The 22,280-nt window shown below is 47.5% G+C and overlaps 1 protein-coding gene across 1 annotated transcript in view; it reads right to left on the reverse strand.

Annotated features, from left to right (window-relative positions):
• The window catches only part of LOC118771879 (copine-8), a 77,857-nt gene that overhangs the window by 47,276 nt on the left and 8,301 nt on the right, over positions 1 to 22,280 (reverse strand). Inside the window, exons 2-5 of the mRNA XM_036520013.1 lie at positions 13,011 to 13,051; positions 6,899 to 6,945; positions 6,361 to 6,464; positions 1,283 to 1,322 (exon numbers count right to left, since the gene is read on the reverse strand). Of these exons, the coding sequence (XP_036375906.1) occupies positions 1,283 to 1,322; positions 6,361 to 6,464; positions 6,899 to 6,945; positions 13,011 to 13,051 (232 nt within the window). The remainder of the gene's footprint in view (positions 1 to 1,282; positions 1,323 to 6,360; positions 6,465 to 6,898; positions 6,946 to 13,010; positions 13,052 to 22,280) is intronic.

Consider the following 22,280-nt stretch of genomic DNA (forward strand, 5'->3'; position numbering starts at 1 on the left):
GAGGGAAAAACAGCCTTGTAGCCAATGCAGTGAATTCCCATAATTCCTTTCAACTGCCGTGTGACCAAATGGCCGTGAGTATATTTACGCTGGATGTGCGCTTTCGACAGGTCAGACAGGGAGGCGGCCTCGCACCAGCACGGATGGGAACGGCAGCGGTTGTCATGACGTCCTGAGGCCATGCCTCAGGGGTGGGCGCGTGACTCCTCGGCGGAGTTCAGCCAAGTCTTTCCAAGCATAACCCCCACCCCATTGCGTCACTTGTCATGTCACGCACGCACCCAGGCTGTTCGCCCGGGGTGACACATTCCCATGATCTCAGCACTACGGAGAAAGCTGCGTTCTAAACCACTACTGCACCACCTTCCGCCCGCAGGAACACTGATCTCAGATCAGGGGGATGGGCGACTGGGGAGGAAACCGTGTAGAATGTGACCCAGGTCTTACATAATAGCCCAGACACCTGCGTGCGAGGGAGGTTCTCCAGTTTTGCCTGTAATGAATCTCAGTCACATCTAATTAGAGATCATTTCGATAAATAAGGTCCGTCTCCCGCTTCCAGATCTATTAGATCTAAATGCCAGTAGTCATTTAAACAGAGGCCCGCGGCGACTCTGAACATGAAGTTGGCGATTGGTGGCGAGCATCGACGCGTGGTGTTTGTGGGCTGTTATTTATAGTTAATTACAGACACAGGGGGGCGGGAGAGGGCACTGCTGCCTCACAATGAAACGAAGGGGTGGTTCGACATCCCAAATGACACCGGTCCCTGTGCTAGCAAGCACTGTTTGTCTTTACTGAGTGGTACTCCCATGACTGGAGGCACACATGATGCTCAGTTCAGGATCAGCTGACAACAGCAGAAAGGAATCACAGTTAAATCTGAACATGGCAGTGGTATGACCTCAGATAACCTAAACAGACAGCCAGCCAGACAGACAGACACCCTCATCTCAGGACACTGTCTGATTATTCATGTGCTATGTCATCCATTTGTACAGCTACTTAGTAATAGGATTCAGGATAAGTTCTTTACTCTAGGGTCTGACTGGGCTGACTCACTCCAGAGGAGACTCTGTGACGTTTGGCCTACAACCCTTGTTAACCTTAAGAGCAGTATTGCTGTTCACAATCCCAGTAAGCCAGTAGTATGCCACTCTGGTGCCACAGTATAAGACACCAGGAGGCTGGCAAGTCCAGTCATGTGGCTGGATCCATAAGTGCTACGAATGTGGACAGAAAACTGAAGACGTGTGATAAGAAGAGATGGAAAGGAACTCACGTGTTTGGACAGGTTGGCGCTCTTGGAGTCGACATCGTACCTGGAGAGGGACAGGAAAAGACAGGCGGTCAAGAGGGATATGGCATCAAAACAACTTCCCCTGTCCGCAGTGGCCTCTGAGTGTTTATGTTAGTGATTACAATGGCGGGGAGGGGGGTGTCACACATTATCATTTCAAAGTGATTTTGTGCTTTTGTGATGCAACACTCCTGTAAAGTTCTGAGAACTCCATTCATGAATGTGAACAACACGGTCATGGAAGATTTGCATGGTGTCTCTGGGAGGTGGGGCTAGGAGGCGGGTCGTGGCTACTGTGATCCGGTTCCTAACATTTGCTCATTAGCTAACCAGAGTGCTTCATAACACGCACATGAGCACAGAGCTGAAGATTTCAGCTGACACAACACTTCACATCTGTAGCAGCTGTGTGGAGCAGTGGTCGGGGACCACGGCTTCTCTCCAAAAAAAGTTGCAGGCTTAAAAGCCTTAAACAGAGCGCAGCTGAGTGCCCTGAAGCAATGAGTTTAACCTAAAATTCTCCCGTGAATATCCAGCTGAAGGAATGGACAGCACAGCTCATGATGTCTTTCAATCAATTAAATTAAAGTTTTACGGTATGTACTGAATATTTACATTACTGCCATTTAGCAGACGCTTTCATCCAGAGCAGCTTACATCGGTTATAATTTGATCCATTTATAGAGCTGGATATTTACTGAGGCAATTCTGGGTTAAGTACTTTGCCCAAAGGTACAGCAGTAGTGCCCCAGTGGGGAATTGAACCAGCGGGCTTTCAGTTGCTAGCCCATTTGAATGGCTGAACGTTCCCAAGCATGTCCTGTAACCCAATACCCTGGCTGCCGTCCTGCAGCGATCAGTGACGTAAGCCAGCCTAACCGCCACGGTATAACTCTTCATTACAGAGAAAGATGAAGCAGTGCCAAAAAAATCCCCGCCACCTCTCTGATCATTCAAAGCCGTCAAGGACCACGCTGAAGAATTCCTCATGAGCGAGCACGGCCACGATTCGACGGTTTCGGCGATTCGTCTTCCTTTGAGTGGCTGACTTCTGGTTTCGTTCTGGATGCCTCCCTTTCCAAACTATTTATAAACAATTAAAGTGTCGGCACACAGAACCCTCAGGTTGATATATGAGCAGTAGTTGCTTTTTTCTGTACTCCTTTATAGTGTCACGGTTACTGTAGGGTCTTCATGCAGAAAAAAAGCATCTTTTTCACCAGTGTTTCACAAAGTACGCCTCCATTGACTCTAACCAAACACTCTGACTGGTAGCGGGTCCACCGTGTGTCATCAAACGAAGGAGAGAGGCTCAGCTTTCAGGCTTACAGGAAGCGATCCAGAGCGTGCCATCAAGCAAGTTAAGGACACATTAAAAAACATGTTAAAAACCATCACATTTTAAAGAGCTACTTATTAAGATTCCCTTTAAAAACTGACAGAGAATCGAGTGTAATTAAGTGCAGAAATACACAGGCGGTGTTCTACAGATGATTTTCGAGCGCTCCCCTTCCTGACTTGCCTCCATTAAGACTGGCACTGGTGTATATGATCTTCCTGAATGATAATGAGAAGCAAAGATCACACAATGCCTTAAGTGGTGACTGATGAAAGGATTTTTGTTGGGAGGACGCGGCGCCATCGCGGCTATGTTCGGGTATTTGCTGACAGGACACATTACGAGATCATTTTTAAAATTGCGTGCACCTGCTTTTAACGATCGTATATGCATATCCGTTTCTGTAATGCGGCGCTCCTAATCGGCGGCAAGCAGATGAAAGTGAGGCCCACGCTTTGAACCTGCCGCATCTTTCAAAGCAAAACTATCTTCGCAAACAATGCCATCGATGAAAATAATAGCAGCATCGCTACTCATACTACCGGTAGGAACAACACTGGAATTATCAAGATGACTTTAACAGGTTGCATTTTACATTTTAGTCAGTGCATATTTACAGAAATACTTTGGGCTTATTACCTTATGGGCTAATTAGTTAATGGGTGCCACAGCATTGGCACATTCAGGATTCAAACCTGTGACCCTGTCAGTTTTTCTAAGCACCTCTCTGCATTTCCCTGCCCCTCTCGCTGCTCTTCCCCCTTTCACACAGCATGCTGGGATAGTGCATTCTCTGTCACATTAAAGCAGGAGAGATGTCAGGCGCTAAAAAGAGACGACACCATGAGAGCCTGCCTGACCACGGTCGCTGATGAAAAATTAAGAAAAACCCCCAGAAAGAGGAAATATAAATAGTGTAGAAATCCTATTATATAACCCATCAAAACTCCAAATCAAAAGCAGCCCCATGTTCCATTTGGATGTGACACATACAGCCACTTACATTCATAAATAGAACATTATTCTGATGGAAACACAGCCACTCTCTAAGAACATGTCACATGCACTTTCTCAGGCATGGCTTCATGCACATGTCTCCTCAGGCACATGCCTCCTGCATGCGCGCACACGCACACACACACACACATACATGCACAAACATGCACTAACACATATACATACAGTCAAAGGAACATACATACAGACAGACATGCACACACACACACACACACAGACACACAGACATACACACTGAAATACAGACACACACAAAAGAGGCGTTTTCTGAACTCACACACCTCCTCTTTCCCAACACTAAACAGACCACTTCTAAGCAAAACATGCGTATATTCATGCCACATAGCTGTAGAGATGTGGGGAAGCTGGGGTTCATTGCTCTCTTGTTACACTCGATAAAAAGAACAGGTGGGTCTTATGACTCTAAGGACAAACAGCATCTGCATATTTAGTGTGTGTGTGTGTGTGTGTGTGTGTGTGTGTGTGTGTGTGTGTGAGAGAGAGAGAGACAGACAGGCTATGTGTGGGAGAGACAAACTGAGAGATAACACTCCTTCACAGACAGAGAGATACCGTCATTTCCTGTGTGTTGCTCTGTCTGTGGTGGTCCGTGCCTCGACCGCATGAACGCTTGTTTGTCATACCAATGGAGAGAGAGAGAGACAGAGAGTATGGGAGCAATACAACAGATGAGGAAGAGAGAGAGAAAGAGAGAGAGAGAGAGAGGGGGGGGGGGGGGAGGGAGGGAGGGAGAGACAGAGCAGAGAGAGAGGCAGCGAGCAGGTGACGTCTCGGCAGCGGACTCCGTGACAGGAGCAGAACTCAGCTATCCTGGTGGAGTGTAATACGGCCTGATGTCCGCCCACACACACCGCACCGAGCCGGGGGGGGGGGGCAAAGCCCATTTACACTCCTTCTCTCTCACAGGGCTACATTAGGCCCTCTCCCTCTATTTATAGCATGTCAAGCGTTCACGCGTCTCCATCATCATTTCCCCACCATGAATAAAATACAGACAAAAAGAGAGCAAATAAAAAAGGCACCTTCTTGGGGGGGTGCGCTCAGAGCACCGCCTCTATGAAACAAAGCAGAAAACCCCCAAAACAAAACAAAAATGCAAGCATATTTCCTACTGTTACTGCGCGGGAATCTGAAGCTGAAAAGCCGACGATGCCTCTGCGGTCAAAGCTCCCCGGGACACAACGCAAAATGATAAATAATTACATAACCTTTGCCATTCTGAAATTTGGGAAATTACTGTGCTGCCGTTTGTTACCGTCCCTCAGGGGCCTGCTGAAGACACTCTTCCACACTGCATTATGCTGCCATTCAGGCCTGATTCCACATGCTGTTCGGAGCCAGAAACGTTCTCCATTCCTCATCACGTAGCAAACCCACACTTCCACTCATCTTGCAATGAATGAATCCTCCCCCAAAACACGTGTTGGCCTGTTTCCAAACCAATCTGCATTGTGTGACACCCTCATTCACCGAATCTCCATTTTAACATCTGTAAAGTCTGATTACTCCAGCTCCATCCTCTATCCCGCATTGCAGACACCTAATATTGAATTTGCCATGGTAATAATGCCCTGCATTTTGAGCAGCCCAGCGGATCCAGCCATCTGCTGAATGACAAAAGTAATAAAAACAAAAGAGCATGATCATAATCGTCACGGTCATAATAATGACCAAAGAGGGGCGTATCAAACCTTGCATCATGTTCGAGAAAAATTTACCCACAGAGACGGCTCACGCTTGTTTCTTACATTTACATTCTTACATTCTTAATTTGAATAAGTCAATCGAAGCTAAGCACTGTCATGCTAATGTTTCATGGAAGCAGAAGGGAGGTGTAATGGTTGGTGTTTCGACAGTCTGACCTCAGCGGACGCAGTGAATGGAAGCTGACATGCTTATCTAGATGAGGACAGCTACCAAGGCCAAAGCTAGAAGACGCGCTGACCGAATACTACTGTGGAGTCATGCCTCACACACCGGGTCCTCACCAAAGCTTTGCATGTTGGGGGACGACTCCGCCGAAGCGGCTTGCTTTGGAAATCTGTAACACACGCTCACCTTTGAGCACTAAGGGGTGCACTCTCTGCTCATTAGTCCTTAATTTTCCAGTCTATGTGCAAATGTCGGTGGGTTTTCTTTCCCCCCCCACCTCATGCTTTCAGTGAACCACTCTCCCAGGAAAGGAGCAGGGATTAATCATTCCAGCAGGTGTAAAACAATCTGCTTTTAATTCTCGGCAGTCGCCATGGCGACGGGGCGAGCTGCACTTGGGTTTCTCCCTCGTCTCTGGGGGCTGGGGGGGGGGGGGGGGGGGACCGCCGTCTGACCCCCGCGACTCCTCCCATGTCTTTGCGAGGTTTAAATACCAGCACTGACAGCAAGCTGGCACCAAGTCAGGATGCAAGAAACACACACACACACACACACACACACACACACAGGCATACACATACATGCACCCACATACACAAACATATACATGCACATACACACACACACACTCATTCAGAGGCACACACACATGTACATATGCATACACACACAGACATACATATGCCATATGCAAACACACATTCACACAAACACACACATAGGTGTAGGCACACACAACCACACACATGCGTAGATACACACACACACGCATACACGCATATGCACACGCACGCAAACACATTTTACTTACAGATCAAAGCGCAGATTCTGCCTCTCCTCGAAGAAATAGTCCAGCATGAATTTGCGCACAAAGTCAGGGTTCAAGGTGTTGTCGATGACTTCAGTTCTCCCAAACTGAGAGAGGAGAGAGGCAGAAGAAAGCATAAGGCATAGGCCAGAACTTGAAGAAGCAAAGCCATTCACACAGGTCATTTTCCAGCAGCGTTCAAATAATATCCTGCATATTACGTGTTTATATGATATGTCGGGAGTGAACAATTAGAATCTGCAATAATGTGATTCCCTTACAGTTCATCTTCAATCGGGGGACTGCAATGAATTAATGCACACTCTCATAATGACACCGACCGCATGATAATAACTGACATTTCCGTCTTCGGCGAGGAAGTCAAATGTGAGAATGGAAAAAATGGCATGCCGAATATTTCAAGCGACATTCTCAGCTGTAAAACGGGGATTTGCCGCATTTGGTTAAATACGTAGAAACCGAATGTGATGCCGAGGAGACCATCCTGTCAGATGCCCCTCGGCGGGTGTCCCGTGCTTACCTCCCTCCATTCCTTGCTGCCGATTCCTTGGGTATACAGCACACAGACTGCGAAAGACAGAGAGACAGCAGCTGCATCAAACCAGACCGCACACCAAAAGCCCCAACCCAACAGTTTAGTTACATTGACAGTAAAAGTAAAGTAACTTTACCCCTGTGGAAATGCAATATATTGTAATATGTAATATATGTAATGTGTAATGTGTACTATGTTATCCAACCTTGCAAACACATGTAAAATATATTAATTCAAAGCATTATTGTATTATTATGTTGCATACCAATATGAATATTATTACAATACACTCAAACGGCATTAATTTACATTTTTTTATTAGTTAAAAGTATTTTCTCTAAAATATATTCCCAATGTATTATTTTGTGAATTTTGCATGCACATTTTAAGAAATCCCCAGGGCCTTTTGCTTTGTGGTTAGATAGAAAAGACTCTTTGTTTTTGAGCATAACCTGATGCTAATTCATATTCCAGACCTCAAAGCAAAGCGTGACTTTCCTAAAGGCGTCTGAATATAAGTGGAGTGAATGTGCTTCTCCTGACGCTCTCTGCACACGCAGCGGTACGGAATAACTCATCCGCACACACTTCCTCTCCTCATCAAATGTCACAACAGCTGCAAGCCGGGATTCCCCTCGTCAGATCAAAACCCGGGCCTGCACAAAAGCTAACTGCACTCTGCATGCAGGGGGTGGGCGTGGCTTGCTGCATGATGTCACGGCCTGAGTGGGCAGGACGGACCGAGGTCTTCCCAGTGATGTGTGTGTGGGGGGACATGTCCCCGGGCTGATGGCCTAATGAAGGAGCTCAGCGCTGTATGTGTGCACAGAGGCGACACACTCTGTCACCTCCGCATCAGGGAGTGCCCGACACGCTCACAACCACACGCACTGCAAAACTAATATACATACACACTCTCTGTCTCTCACAACCACACGCACTGATAAACTAATATACATACACACTCTCTGTCTCTCACAACCACACGCACTGATAAACTAATATACATACACACTCTCTGTCTCTCACAACCACACGCACTGATAAACTAATATACATACACACTCTCTGTCTCTCACAACCACACGCACTGATAAACTAATATACATACACACTCTCTGTCTCTCACAACCACACGCACTGATAAACTAATATACATACACACTCTCTGTCTCTCACAACCACACGCACTGATAAACTAATATACATACACACTCTGTCTCTCACAAGCACACGCACTGATAAACTAATATACATACACATTCTCTGTCTCTCACAACCACACGCACTGATAAACTAATATACATACACACTCTCTGTCTCTCACAACCACACGCACTGCAAAACTAATATACATACACACTCTCTGTCTCTCACAAGCACACGCACTGATAAACTAATATACATACACATTCTCTGTCTCTCACAATCACACGCACTGATAAACTAATATACATACACATTCTCTGTCTCTCACAACCACACGCACTGATAAAGTAATATACATACACACTCTCTGTCTCTCACAACCACACGCACTGATAAAGTAATACAGACACATTCTGTCTCATACATGCATGTGCTAATTAGCTAATGCACATACATATTCACAAAAAATACGCGCACACATGCACTAATAAAGTAACACACACACACACAAATACACTAACTCACACACTGTCTCTCACATGCACCGACATGCCATTGAGAAGGGACCTAGAAATCACATGCCGCTGAGGTGAGCCTCACCAGAATTTCTCGTAACAGTAATTTCATCTGACAAAACATATTGTTTCATATAGATTACATCTGGGGCTGCAGTGTGACGCTGCGGTAACACAACTTAGCGGCCAGGAAAGTAACAGGTTAAAATCCCAGGTTGCTCCAAAGAGAGCTTATCTCTTCCTGCTTCACCTGTCCGGTAAATAGGCGGCCGTGTAAATGGAAAATATGGAAATGGCTGCCTTTGTGCTCTGTGCTGGATGAGGAGGTACGCCAAGCCCGGCAGCGCTGATAATTTGGATTTGCGAGCGCTTGAGCCTGTTTGATTGTGCACTGAAGCGGGTTAATCCTGAGGGACTGCGTGCGCGACGTCGGCGGGGGGAAGACACAGAGTCAGCGGGAGCGCCGTCTCGGATGGGCGTGAGACAGATTCCCGCTGCCCCCTCCACAGCAGCTGATGTTCTTTAAAAACACGGGTATCGGGTTTCCGTCTCCCTCTCTCCCTCTCACCCTCTCTCTCATTCTCTCATGTTCTCTCTGTCTCACTGTATTGTTCTCTGTGCTATTCTTTATGGGCACACAGATGGGTGTAGCTGTAAAACCCTGGAGCAATTTGCTATAAAATCCTTGAATGATTGACCAATCAAAACCATTTGCGAACCAGAACAGAACCCTCTGATTTGCCGAAATCACAGTGTACAAAAAACTCCACCCAAAGGACTCATGAACCCTCTCCCTACCCCTAGCTAGTTTCAGCAGCCAAGCCACTCACTATATAACACATGGCTAATGTTCTTCTAGCATTCTATACATCCACTATTAACTGCAGAGACCTGAAACATGATGATGCATAACTCAAGTACATCTGTAAGTGAAGGTGTTTCAGAGAGTGTTTGGCTACACGTATAAACCAGCACAGTAAAGACTCTAGACTTGCGCGTGGGTGGAATGTCCATCTAAACACATGCCACACTAGCGTTTGATTGCAAGTATCTATTTACTGAATTTTTCCAGACAGCTTCAAATCAGCTCCACATTCAAACTGGACAGAAGGGTTAAATGATAATGCTACGGTTCAGTGGCCCACTGCTCATTTTTTACAAGGCCAGGCTTGAGACATGAGCCAGTTCACACCAGTGACTAATGATACTTCAGAGGAGGATGATCCCATAATCCAGTGCTCACAGTCACACGGTAGCACGGAGATAAGGGAAATAAAAGGACAATGAAGGGAAGGAAGAAAAAGTAGAAAAGATAAATAAAAGGAAGACAGGAAAGAGGCCAGGGTCTGCACACACGCAAGAAGAGAGCAGGGCAAGACGCGTTCCAAACAGAAACAAACAAACAAAAAAATCCAAGCGATCACTTATTCGGTTCCTCGTGAGCGGATCAGACACTCGTGCATACAAGAGGAGAACACGAGGAGGGAAAACAGCTGAGGAAAGCATGACAGGCTTCACCAGAGGACCAGCAGAAAGACCACTTCACAGAGAGAGGAAAAAATCAATAAATAAACGCACTGATTCATGGGATGGTGATGACTGATTAGGTTAAACAGTAAGTGAATATTGATTACACCGTGAAACTCGACCCGGAGGCATAAGGCACTGCAGACAACATTTATATGGGTGTCTATCAAAGAGGGGGCTATTCAGACCCGCGGCGCTGGGCTTCATCTGTAGTTTTGACAGACTAATTTACGTTGAGGCTTTGCATCTTTTCCCCCTCCCGTTACTAACACAACAGCCTGACTTTAGCGGTCGCCCACGTTAGCTGCAGTATGTGGTGTAAATAAGGAGAAATGAGGCCGCGCTTGTTTGAGTTCACTCTCAGTGGGTGATCTCCAGTCCGGAGATGTGGGCGTGGCTTTGTAGATGGAACTGTGGCACCCCTGTCAGGTGATGGAAAGCCCCGGTGCCTCAGGGCATTGTGGGATTGCCCCTGTTCTTATACCCACACAGTGGAAGATATACTGCTGCCAACAAACTCTCTCTCTCTCTTTCTCTCTCTCTCTCTCACACACACACACACACACACACACACACACACCTGTAAACACAAGCTTTCTTTCTCTCTCACACACACCGATCGGCACACAGATCCGCAGTAAAGATGAACCCAGCCACCAGCAGGAGAGGCAGACTCCACTCTCATGGGCATTCAGCCATTTCCCCACTCTCCCAGTTTCAATGGACTCATGTCAACATGCAGCAGATTAGACCAGCGTAATGAATCAGCAATGATGAACTGGGCAAACAACAAAAGCTTACAGCCTGACGATACGGATATGCCTGCCGCCATTTCCGTTTCCCAGCTGCTCAGGTTTATTGAGACAATATTGAGTCTGTATTCTCTGGATTATTCTGCCCCTGGTTCTACAAACATCCCCCCATCTTCTAACACTGCAGACTGAAAGTCAGAGGACGATCTGAAAGCAGTCAGTCTGGTGCTTTCCATCCAAACCCAAGTCACGGATGTCACATTTTTTTAGAAAAACATTTTATCCAGCTTTGTAATTACAGCCAAACACAGACATTCACTTTTTCCCTCTCTACTTTGTTATTGTTTCTTGGCACTGTACCCAGAAACCATAGCAATATTGAACAATTACATAATTCAGCATGGGAGGACCCTTCCAGATACCCGCAATGGCAGAAAAGAAATATTGCGGTTTCCCTGCTAATCCCTTATTACGACTCCTTGCTGTTCGGTTGATAGATGTGCAACAGTTTTAATAAAACCACCGCCTACTTTATGTTCTATATCTGAATCCTAACTGCGCATAAATGGAGATTAGTCATTTGTGCTGCAGGTAACCTTCACACGAGAAAAAGTGTAAAAATGTACACAGGGAATCGAACAGTTGCTAAGTATGTAATTTAAGGGCTTATATGTTGTTCCCCCCCACTTATTTATCAATAAGTTAATTAAGTTCTTTATTCTTGGGAACACAGGGAGGAATATTCTGGAACCTATTACAGAGAACAGGTTCAGAAGTGTTACTGTTTGCTTATATTATCCAGGACGAATAACACAGCATGCTCCACTTTAACATATTCTCCATGTAAACAGCCAGATATTTACTGAAGAAATTTGGGTCAAGTTTCCTTGCCCCACAGGGAAAACAGAAGCGCCCCGGGATTTGAACTCGCAACCCTTCTGGTACAGAACTAGGCCTTTTATTGCCGTGTCACACTTTTGCCCACAGCTCAGTATAACGGATGGGGAGTAGGCTTCTCTGTTCTCTGAGGTTTTAGTAATGGAAAACGGAGAGCAAAACTGGGCCCCATTCTGCCAGCAGTCGGGGTGGGTGTGTCAGCGATGCTCCCCTGTCTCGCCTATTCCACACATCCTCCTATTGGTGTGCGTCCCACTGTGGGGTTGCCGTGCGACCTGCAGTGCGAAAAATAGCTGCCGGCTGTGTCCGAGCTTATCCGAGGATTCCAAACTCAGACTAAAACGTGACAGAACGTTAAAAAGACAAGGGGTTTCTCTAAATTCGCTAAACTAGCTGTTTAAATTGCCATTTCAAAGTGTAATAATATGCTTTTTCTGGAGAAAAAAGGCATTCAAAATCGAACACCAGACAACGTGTTTGGTTTTATGTCCCACGCACCAAGTCAACGACCAATAAGAGGTGCTGGCCCATACTTTAGACCACACACTTTCTCTAGGGTGTACACATTGTGTGTGTGTGTATAATTCAAGTAATTCAAAACGTAATTCAAAATGAACACCAGGTAACATGTTCGGTTTTGTGTCCCGCACACCAAGTCAATGACCAATACGATATGCCAGTCCATAAAGGGCTGAGTCTAAAATGGTCCATGCATTAGGCCGCACTCTTCCTCTAGGGTTTATTTACTGCCGAAACGGCCGCCGCGTCTTTCGAGGAGACGCGCCCCTCGCGAGTGACTGCCACAGAGATCACCGGCGCGCCGATCTTTCGGGAGACGCTGATGTGAAGGGACACCTCGTGAAAGGGACACACCAAACAAACCGCGCTCTCATATTCCATCTTGCTCCAAACCGGCCCCCGTCGGCGACCCCCGGGCGCGGCGAGGAGGAGGTGTGGGAACTTTCTGCCTTATCAACTGATCCTGGATCAGAATCAAAAATTCACAATGCATGACAGGGGGTAGGACTGGGTTTGAGCAAGCTGATTTCAGATATGCTGTAAAGAGAGGCAGAAGAATAAAAATAGGGTGAGGGAGAACCAAAGGAAGGGGCTTAGGGACGGACAGGGTGAGTGACAAATGAGAGTTACTTGGGGGAGGGGTCAGTGGTGAAAGCCCCTCCCCAACCGCTTTCACCCAGAAATAAGACATAAAAATAGACCTCCAGATGGACAGCAATGAAAGAAAAAACATCTTACTTGGGTCAGATTTGGAAAACGTGTCCATGTCCAACAGATTTCTGAAAGAAAGAAGGAAAGCAAATGATTACCAAAACATATAACATTTCATACATTAAATCAACTCATTAATTTCATATATTCACGGTCACGCGCTTAATGTGAGAGGGAGATTAACATTTAGTAATCTCAGTAGCACATCATGAGAAATACAGATGAGGTGACTAACAGATCTCCAGCGTAACGTCTCATTCATGCTTTGACTGATTAGGAAATGAGCTTGCAAATGCGGCGTTTTTTCTCTCCCGCAAGCATGAAATCATCAGGTTCTACTTTCCTTGGCATTCCGGGAGAGCCGGCGATGGAGCGACAGGCATGTAACACACACTGACAGAGTCAGAGGAGCAAGGTGCCACCGGCACTTTGCGGCAGGGGGGGAACGGCCACACACACACACACACACACACACACACACACACACACAACAGACACACGTGCATGAGCAAACAAACACACAGATGCACACGTGTGCACGCAGACACACATACATGCACATGCACACACACTCATACACAGCAGATGCACGTCCACACACATGCGTGCACAAGCGAACACTCACAGATGCACATGTGCATGCAGACACACATACATGCATACACACACACATGTAAACACACACAGGTGCAGACACGTGTGCACACAGACATGCACACACAGACACACAAACACACACACACACGCACCTACACACACACACACACACACACATACAGACACACATACATGCATACACACACACATACACACACACACACGTAAACACACACAGGTGCAGACACATGTGCACACAGACATGCACACACAGACACACAAACACACACACACACACACACACACGCACCTACACACACACACACACACACACACACACACATACAGACACACATAAATCCGCGCACACACACACACACACACACAGGTGTCTGAGGTTAGCTGCTTTTATCTGGTCCTCTTCCGCACGCCATCATGCTTCACTGATAAACCCATTAACACAGTTCAACTCTCTGTGAGTGCACAGAACACTCCGCCAATGACAGCCCGCTCGGGAATCCCACAACAACCCACTATTTAACAAAGAGACCGGCTCTATCAGGGAACAGTGACAGCCACCATCAGAGAGGAATATACCCGTGAAACATTGCTCCATGATTAAGCTGAAAAGACAATGAAAACTAAATTAATTTACATAAGCAAAATTTACATTATACATTATATTTACATTTATTCATTTGGCAGATGCTTTTATCCAAAGTGACTTACAAGTGAGGTACAATACAACACAAGCGAAAAACCATACAGAATCAACAATATTAGACAATATTATTATTGTCATTTTATAGACAATCTTATCCAGAGTGACTTACATAGGTCATAACTTTATACGTTATCCATTTATAAAGCTGGATATTTACTAAGACGATTCTGGGTTAAGTACCTTGCTCAAGGGTACAGCAGCACCCCAGTGGGGAATTAAACCAGCAACCTTTTGGATACGAGCCCTGCTCCTCACAACAAAGCCACACTGCCACCCAACTATTGTAGGTCAGTTTAAAATATCTAAATATCAGCCTCCCCCTCACTCGGGTGGTAGAGCACGATTTGGCGTGGGGTCAGCTTGGAACGTGACCGGGGTAGACAGAAGCTAAAAATGACGCATCAGTTAAAGTTATTTCCTATGCTCACAGGTTCAAACGCACCACATAAAGATAAAGGGCCGAACAGCCCTATAGGAGCCCCGTAGGAGGAGCGACAGCGGGAGAAGACTCCTTGAGCGTGCCCAGCGCAGACTCCCTCAAAGTGTCCCACCGCCTCCAGCTCTGACAGATCTCTCACTCAATTCATAAACCATTCATGACCCTGGGGGGCGGCGAGGGAGGGAGGGGGGAGGGGTTCTCACAAGAGCAGCGAAACCCTGTGAAAACAGGCGACATTTCTTATTCACGAGACAGGAGAATAGCCGTGATGCTACGGCTGAGCTTTCATTGTTGGGAAAGCATTGTGCGAACACTGTGGCGCGGGCGAGAGATTCCTTCTCTCCACTTTTAAATATTTATCTGAATTCAGCATCGCTCACGGCTTGGGAAATCTCTGGATCGGGAAGGCGTTCAGGCATTGGCTCGCATTCAGCCTTGGCTCCTGTTAGTTAAACTGGCGTCGTTAACTGCATAAGAGGTCACCCATGGCACCAGGTGTTAATTGGTCTGCAAGTCAGTTTAACGTACAAAGGACTAAAGACCTTGAGGACCCACGGTTCCCAACCTCTGAGCTCCATCAACAACTCACTGGTGGCACAGCAAACAGAAACTGTTTAGCACAGCTTTAATGACATGAGTGGTGTTAATCCAGTTTAAACCCAAGCTAACTGGCCCAAACTGGCAGGGACCGTGGCTGCGTATGATTCGCTCGAGTGGCGTTCCGGCACGCCGCTGCGCCCCTGGAGGCTTAGCGCTTTTTAAAGTCGGGATAAAGGCCGTTCCGCCAAGCCCCGCCGACCCACCGCCAGTGCCAAACCAAGCCCATCCGCCACCGCTAAGCCGCGGGGATGAAAAACCCCGCGTCCCACCTCCCACGGGAGCCAGCAGAGAGCACCAGAGAGACACCTATCCGGTCTCCTCAATTCCAGGAATCAGTCAGGGCTTTACCCAGAAGCTCCTCTCTAGCCGCCAATGTACGCCACACACAGCCTCTCTTATAAGAGACACCAGGGACGCCAGGGATTTCGGCACAGGCAAGGGGTCGTACGCAATTACCAATAACAGATGAGCGCAGCGCCGATCCTTCACGGCAACAAGTGAAATACGAATTATAACTAATGGCTTATTATAATGAATAATAACCAGCAAAGTACAGACACGGCCAGGTGTTAAATCTGCATGGTACTCCCTTGGCGATGCTGGGCTATCTTCACTCATCCAGTACATCAATAACGTGTCAGGAATAGGGGAAGTTCTCACCTGCGTTACTGTCTTTGACTGCAAATGCCAAAGTGCAAAACTCCCATCATGCTCTTTTACACATTAATAACCAGTGTTTATGAAATTATTTTGGTAAGAAAATTCATAAGTCAAAGACAGGATGCGGACATCCCCTTATGCGCTATCAGAATTCGAGCTAAGAGGAAATGGGGGTACTGGCTGATATCAGGGGAGTCAGAGAGTCAGTCAGAGAGAGTTCTCTCCTCAGTACGACAACAGAAAATCTGGGGTTCTAGATTAGGTTCCTGCCAATAAATTGTAGTCCATAGTACCTGGTCCGCGCATGCTAAATGGCTAAGTGGATACTGTAGTTGGACTGAATCTGGGCCTACAGTGGTGAGCAGCTTCCCGTGTCTCGCTCACGTTCGCTCTGTGCGTCACGGAAAACACAGCTTAACAGCATTAGGCACAGTCCACGGGGAATGCCGCCGCGCTTTAATCATCCGGGTCCTCTCCCGGGGCCCGCGGCGGAGGCAGAGGGGAATCGATTCGTCAGCCCTCCGAGAGGCGCGGGGGGACGCGGCGAGCCCCGGCGCACCTCCGCAGGAACGCTGGGAGCTTTTTAATTACAGCGCCGCCTTTTCACTGACTGTATGGGAGACACAGGCAAATAAGACAGGAGGGAAAATTCCCTCTGTTGCAGGACTGGAATCAGACTGCCTATTATGTAGCACAGGGGGCAAAATGTCTCTGATGAGCAATTCGATAAGGGACTCAGTAAACTGTATCCATCTATACGTAGCACCCTGTGTTTCTAAGACAGAAAAGCCATGCTCACATTGTCGACACGTTTGCACCCAATCCGTTCAGATCTCTGACAGAGGAGAGGGAGAGAGAGAAAGAGAGGTGAAGACAGGGAGGGGGGATGACACAGACGGACGAGTGCGAACCCCCCCCCCCCCCCCCCAGCTCCTCTTGAAGTGACGAAACTGACAGCCTCTAATTAGCTTAAATGACTTTTAAAACTTCATTCATGTGCGACGCCGCGCGGGCACCACCGGGGGCAGCGATGTGTCACTCACGGCGCCTCCGGTCACCCGGTCCCAGCAGGACCCGGCCAATCCGGCTGAGCGTTTTCCAGCAACGGTTTCCCCGGCAACCGCCGGCCAATGGGAGAGGGCGGCTGACGGCTTGACTGACGGCTGCTCTTTTTTTCTTTCCCCCCAGGTTCCTTGGCATTATTTCCCCCTGAGAGCACCTGAATGACATCAGATCACGGCCCTGATCCGCTCGTGAGAATATCCTGACCTGGAGAATCCACCCATGCATACTGCCCTTCTCCTGCCACTGTGTTATCTCTCTATCCATGCTGAGGTGTTCATTTAATGAGTGACCCAAGTATGCTTCTGTGCTTGGCCCATAGCCTATAGGTGACAGCTGCGTGTTTATGATGAGAGTTGCCGCGGCAACGAGCCGAGACTCTAAAAGGACTTCATCAACAGCCGCGCGAAGCCTCCCCCCCCCCAGGGAGCGGCAAAAACGAGCTGTCCTTCGCCGCGCCTGCGAAATAAATTGGGTTTCTCGCCGAGCCGAGCGGCGGACCGCCACTGGTGCGAAGGCGGGGTCGGCATCCTGACGCTGAATGCCAAGCAGCAGACTTATTCTGGGTTATTTCTGTCCCCGCGGTCATGGATCTGTGAGCGAGGGGTTGCCCTGCTCAGACAGAGAGAGAGAGAGGAGGCAGAGAGGCAGCCCTGGAAGGAGCGATGAAAGGGGGGAGCGGAGAAGAGAGTGAGAAAAGGAGGAGGAGAGGAAGACAGGAGGGAGACAGAGGTACGAGACAAAGGGGTGAGGAAAAAACAGTGCAGGTGGAGAGGGAGAGAGGGAGAGGGGTGGAGCAGGCGAGGGAGGTGCCAGAAAAAGACACAGAGAGTGGATAGTGAGGAGCAGGTGAGGCATGGAGAGAAGGATGGAGTTGCAGAGGGATGAAAGGAGGTGCAAGGTCAAAACTGGGAAAAGAAGACCAAAAGAGAAGGCCGGTGAGAGGAGAGGTTTAGGGAGAGCAGAGGAGGTGCTGAGAAAGGAGGTGAGCTCCAGACAGAGGACAGGAAAAGAGAGAGGAGGAGAGCTACAGACAGACTAGAGGAGGTGCAGAGAGAGGAGAGGAGGCGCAAGGCTTGCACAGACACACACAGAGACAGGAAAGGGTGCGTCTAGTTTCTCCTCTCTCCCCCCAGGAAGAGGGGGGTGGGGTTGTTGTTAAGACCGCAGTGAGATCCCAGACGGTTCTTTCCAGCTCTGGCTTTTCCTGTACCATGACCTGGATAATTTCTCCTCAGAGACGAGCGCGGCATCTCACTGAACTAGATTCCGGGTCCACAGCAGAACCGAAGCCCTCTATCCGGCACCACGTGATGGCCGAGGCCTGGAATCCATCTCCGACTGAAGGTGACGGTAAAACCACTAATGTGACTCACAGCGTTTCAGCACAGAGCTCAAACAATCAATACCGCCCGCAAAGCTGAGAGGATCCTGGACTGTGCGAACGCTGCTCAAAGGAAGGCCACACCACGCATGAATATGAGCACGCATAACATGACACCAAACCTTGGAAATCCCCTGACACATTATCCTGAGATATGCTGGTGCCAATTTCATCAATATGAATCCTGAGAAAGAACATAATATGGCTGTTCTCTGAACCTTGTAATCACTGATCAATGTGATCTGTATATTCCATAGGAGCCTGATATTGGCTTTAGTTTTCCAGAAAAAAATCAGCATTTGGCAAAATGAACTACTTGGGGAGAGTGTTTGGACGCCTCCAGCACAGACCAGGACAAACAAGGCTGATTTATGAATGCCTGGCACGTCCAACTAAACACTTACCCTAGGTTTTATTTATGACTTTCTCCTCAGAACATCCTAAGGTGTCCTTTAACAAAGTGTAACATCCCGATACTCGAAGAGGCCACAAGCAAAGCGCCGTTTCACGTGGCATTGGCCTGAGGAGGGCAAAGACTGATGGGAAAAAGAGATGTGAAACAAGCCGGCTTCTTCAGCAGTGGCATGACACCAGCCCCGAGGCATGATGGGATTTCGCAGGTAGGGCCCTCGCCAGAGCGCTGATGTCACGCACCACGGGAGTCGTGGCGGTTGTTCGTAAAGGCAACATACGCAGGGTCTTCCTCAAGACAAGGCTGTCCTAATTTTTCCTGACAGGGGCTGGGGAAACAGAGATATCCGCTGTAGCATGTGCTGGCACACACACACACACACACACACACACGAGCATGCCCACACAAAAAAAAGCTCCACGCTCTTTCTCACATACACTTCCCCCGAGTAAATCACGCATGTGAACTTGTTAGCCCCCCACAGGCATTCCCACATCAATAGAGGCCTGTTCCAGAGACAAAAGCTTCGGGATGACCTCAACTGAGCCTAGCAGAGGCTAACAGCTCCATAAGGAACCGCCAGTCAACATTCAACATCATTCATTCCTGACTTTCTTTCCTTAAGTCATCATCCATACTGTCCTAAAACCGCAATGCATTACTAATAATAACAATCATAATAATAATGATAAGAGACTGATAGTAGAATCTAACCATTGGCCATGCTCTCATGAGCACCGCTGCGGTTTCTCAGCGGACCTCTGCCATGCCAATCACGCCGTGTTTGATATTCCCGTGGAAACACCCTGGGGAGCAGGTCAGATTGAAGACAGGAAATTTCCCGCCGCAGTTATGTTGCGGGCATGCCCAGCGGAATATTAACTACCAGAGCTATGTGACTCATTACGTTCTAAGTAGGAGCGGGTGACCGTTCCAATCAAGGAGTGTTTGAATCAAATTAATGACAGAGGCCTATCTTATTTTGTTTGAAGAAAAGCAAAGCAATAAGACAGATAAGGGAAAAAAACGTACATGCCAGATAAGAATACACATTCGTTATAGGCAGACATGAACACGCACGCACACACACACACAAGCATCCACAGAAAGCACGAGAGGGGGAGACAAACAGGTGTAGTCATGCACATTTGCCTCTCAAGCAGTCTGCCAGTGAGAATCTCCTTCTCCTGGAAGTGACAGACAGGTGGCAGGGCTAAGCGGGCGGGGCCAGGGGCGGGCACCTCCTTCTCTCGCTCTATCCCACCCCCGCTGCATACTGTAAAGTCCAGTGATTACGCTGCCCTGGAGATGAGAAAATTTCCAGCCAGCAGAAACAGCCTATGGCAGCCTATTTTTAAATTCCCCCTCCGCTGCATTTAATTCCATCTGAGAACACATCATACACAAAATACAAAATGACTTCTCTTGCAAAAAAAAAATGCATGAATGCATATATTATTGTATGCATACAGTATATTATATATATATATATATATATATACACACACGCAATGCACATAATTTGGAGTCTTTATTTATTTTATGCATTTTCCTGCACAGATACAGAGGGAAATTATGTTTTATGTTATATTTTTCTTCCATGTAGGAAATAAATTGGATGTAGCAAAGACTTTGGAACGGAGCAAACGCTAACCTTATAACTGTGAGATCTGGAGAAAGAAATCGATACCGGGATCCATCACTGAAGGAAAAACGCATCCAGCCAGGCAGCGGTAAAAGCTCTTTATTGTAAGCGCTGCGGACGCCGGCTACAACGGGAAACGCAATTATCATTATTGATGCATTCATGAAGTATTTAGGGCTTTAGTGTCGTTTCCTGATAGTGGGGCTGTCAGAAGATTAATTAAAGAAAGGGCTACGCTCAGGGTGTCGGCGGTGCATGAATTTCACATGGGGGATGCGTCAGTTTAAGAGCATTTAAACGACAGTCCTTAACAGGTCACCCATCAGTGGTGGAACGCTTAGTGAATATCAAAGCCACAGAAGGGTACATGTTAACCTTCAGAGCCTTGAGACTGCCGTATGACTGTGTACGTGTGTGTGTGTGTGTGTGTGTGTGTGTGTGGGTGTATGAGGGATAATCCCTAGTTTTCGAGCCAACAAACCAACAAGACATTTCTGCATTGCTCAGAGCGCGACGTCTGTCAAGAAACGTGAGATTCAACCGACGGGCTGCGGAAAACTTCCACTTGGCGAAAAGAGGTGGCGGCCTCCGCATGTCCGGAGTCTAACGGAAGCGACAGCTCAGGGGACACGGTGTCACCGCAAACACGACTCATCACAGCCCCCGTGCTGCTCTCATTCAATACCACCCATTTTTGGACTCATGGGACAAAAAGCGACCCACTCAGAATTCAGTGTGGCTCAGCACACAGAGAGCCAGACTTGTAATTCAATCAGAAAGTTGTTGGTTGACACATCTGGCTGGACACTCCTTTTTGCAATCTTAGGAAATGTTCTTCCTCTGAAATGCAACATTTAATAATTGTATATAAATGCACAATATGCGCAATGTAATCTGCATAAGAGGCTCTGGGGAGGAAAGCCAGTCGATACCATTGCCTTTGGCACAGCTGTACAGAACTGCCGCCATAACTCACACTGCCTGACACTTTTACAGTCCCTCTCAAGGTAAAACTCTGCAGTGGAATGCAAAGAGTCTTTTTCACGCGTCTGCCTCAGTGCGTAAAATGGAACTTTTAACACACTGGTGTGTGTTATCTCGCCTGCACATCTCATCTGAACAGCCCACACAGGCACGTCTTTATCCAGCTATAACCGGTCCTGGTTGCAGACGCTGCCGACCCTGCAAGATCTCGGCGATACCTCGGTAACCTGCCCGGAACATCAGAGCGTATCTAATTAAACACTTTTGCACGGTTCATTTTCGAGCCCTGACCCCAGTTTCCGTTCGGGCTCCCGGCTCTGTGCGGGTTTGAGACCTCCTGTTACCGCGGTGAGGCACAGGTCGTATGTTTCAGAGAGCTGCCACCGGCACCAGAACCACAGACCACAGCTCTGCGTCCACAGTGTGGTTCTTCTGTATTAAAATACCACACACACATACACACACACACATACACACACACACACACACACACACACAATTACACACACACGCACAGGCACACACAATTACACACACACACAGGCACAGGCACACACACATACACACTCACAAATGCACATGCATTAGGTTGTATAAATGGACATAATTGTAATCTGTAAGTCACTCCAGATAAGAGCATCTGCTAAATGATAATAATGTAATGCAATGTGCAAGTGAGCATGCACACACACACACACACACACACACACACAGAGCAGATAGAAATGATCTGCTTGAAGATTACTGTTCTTTTTTCCTGTCTTTATTCACTCCATTCTGCCGAGCTCCT

This window comes from Megalops cyprinoides, chromosome 25, assembly GCF_013368585.1.
Source record: "Megalops cyprinoides isolate fMegCyp1 chromosome 25, fMegCyp1.pri, whole genome shotgun sequence".
Lineage (NCBI taxonomy): Eukaryota > Metazoa > Chordata > Actinopteri > Elopiformes > Megalopidae > Megalops > Megalops cyprinoides.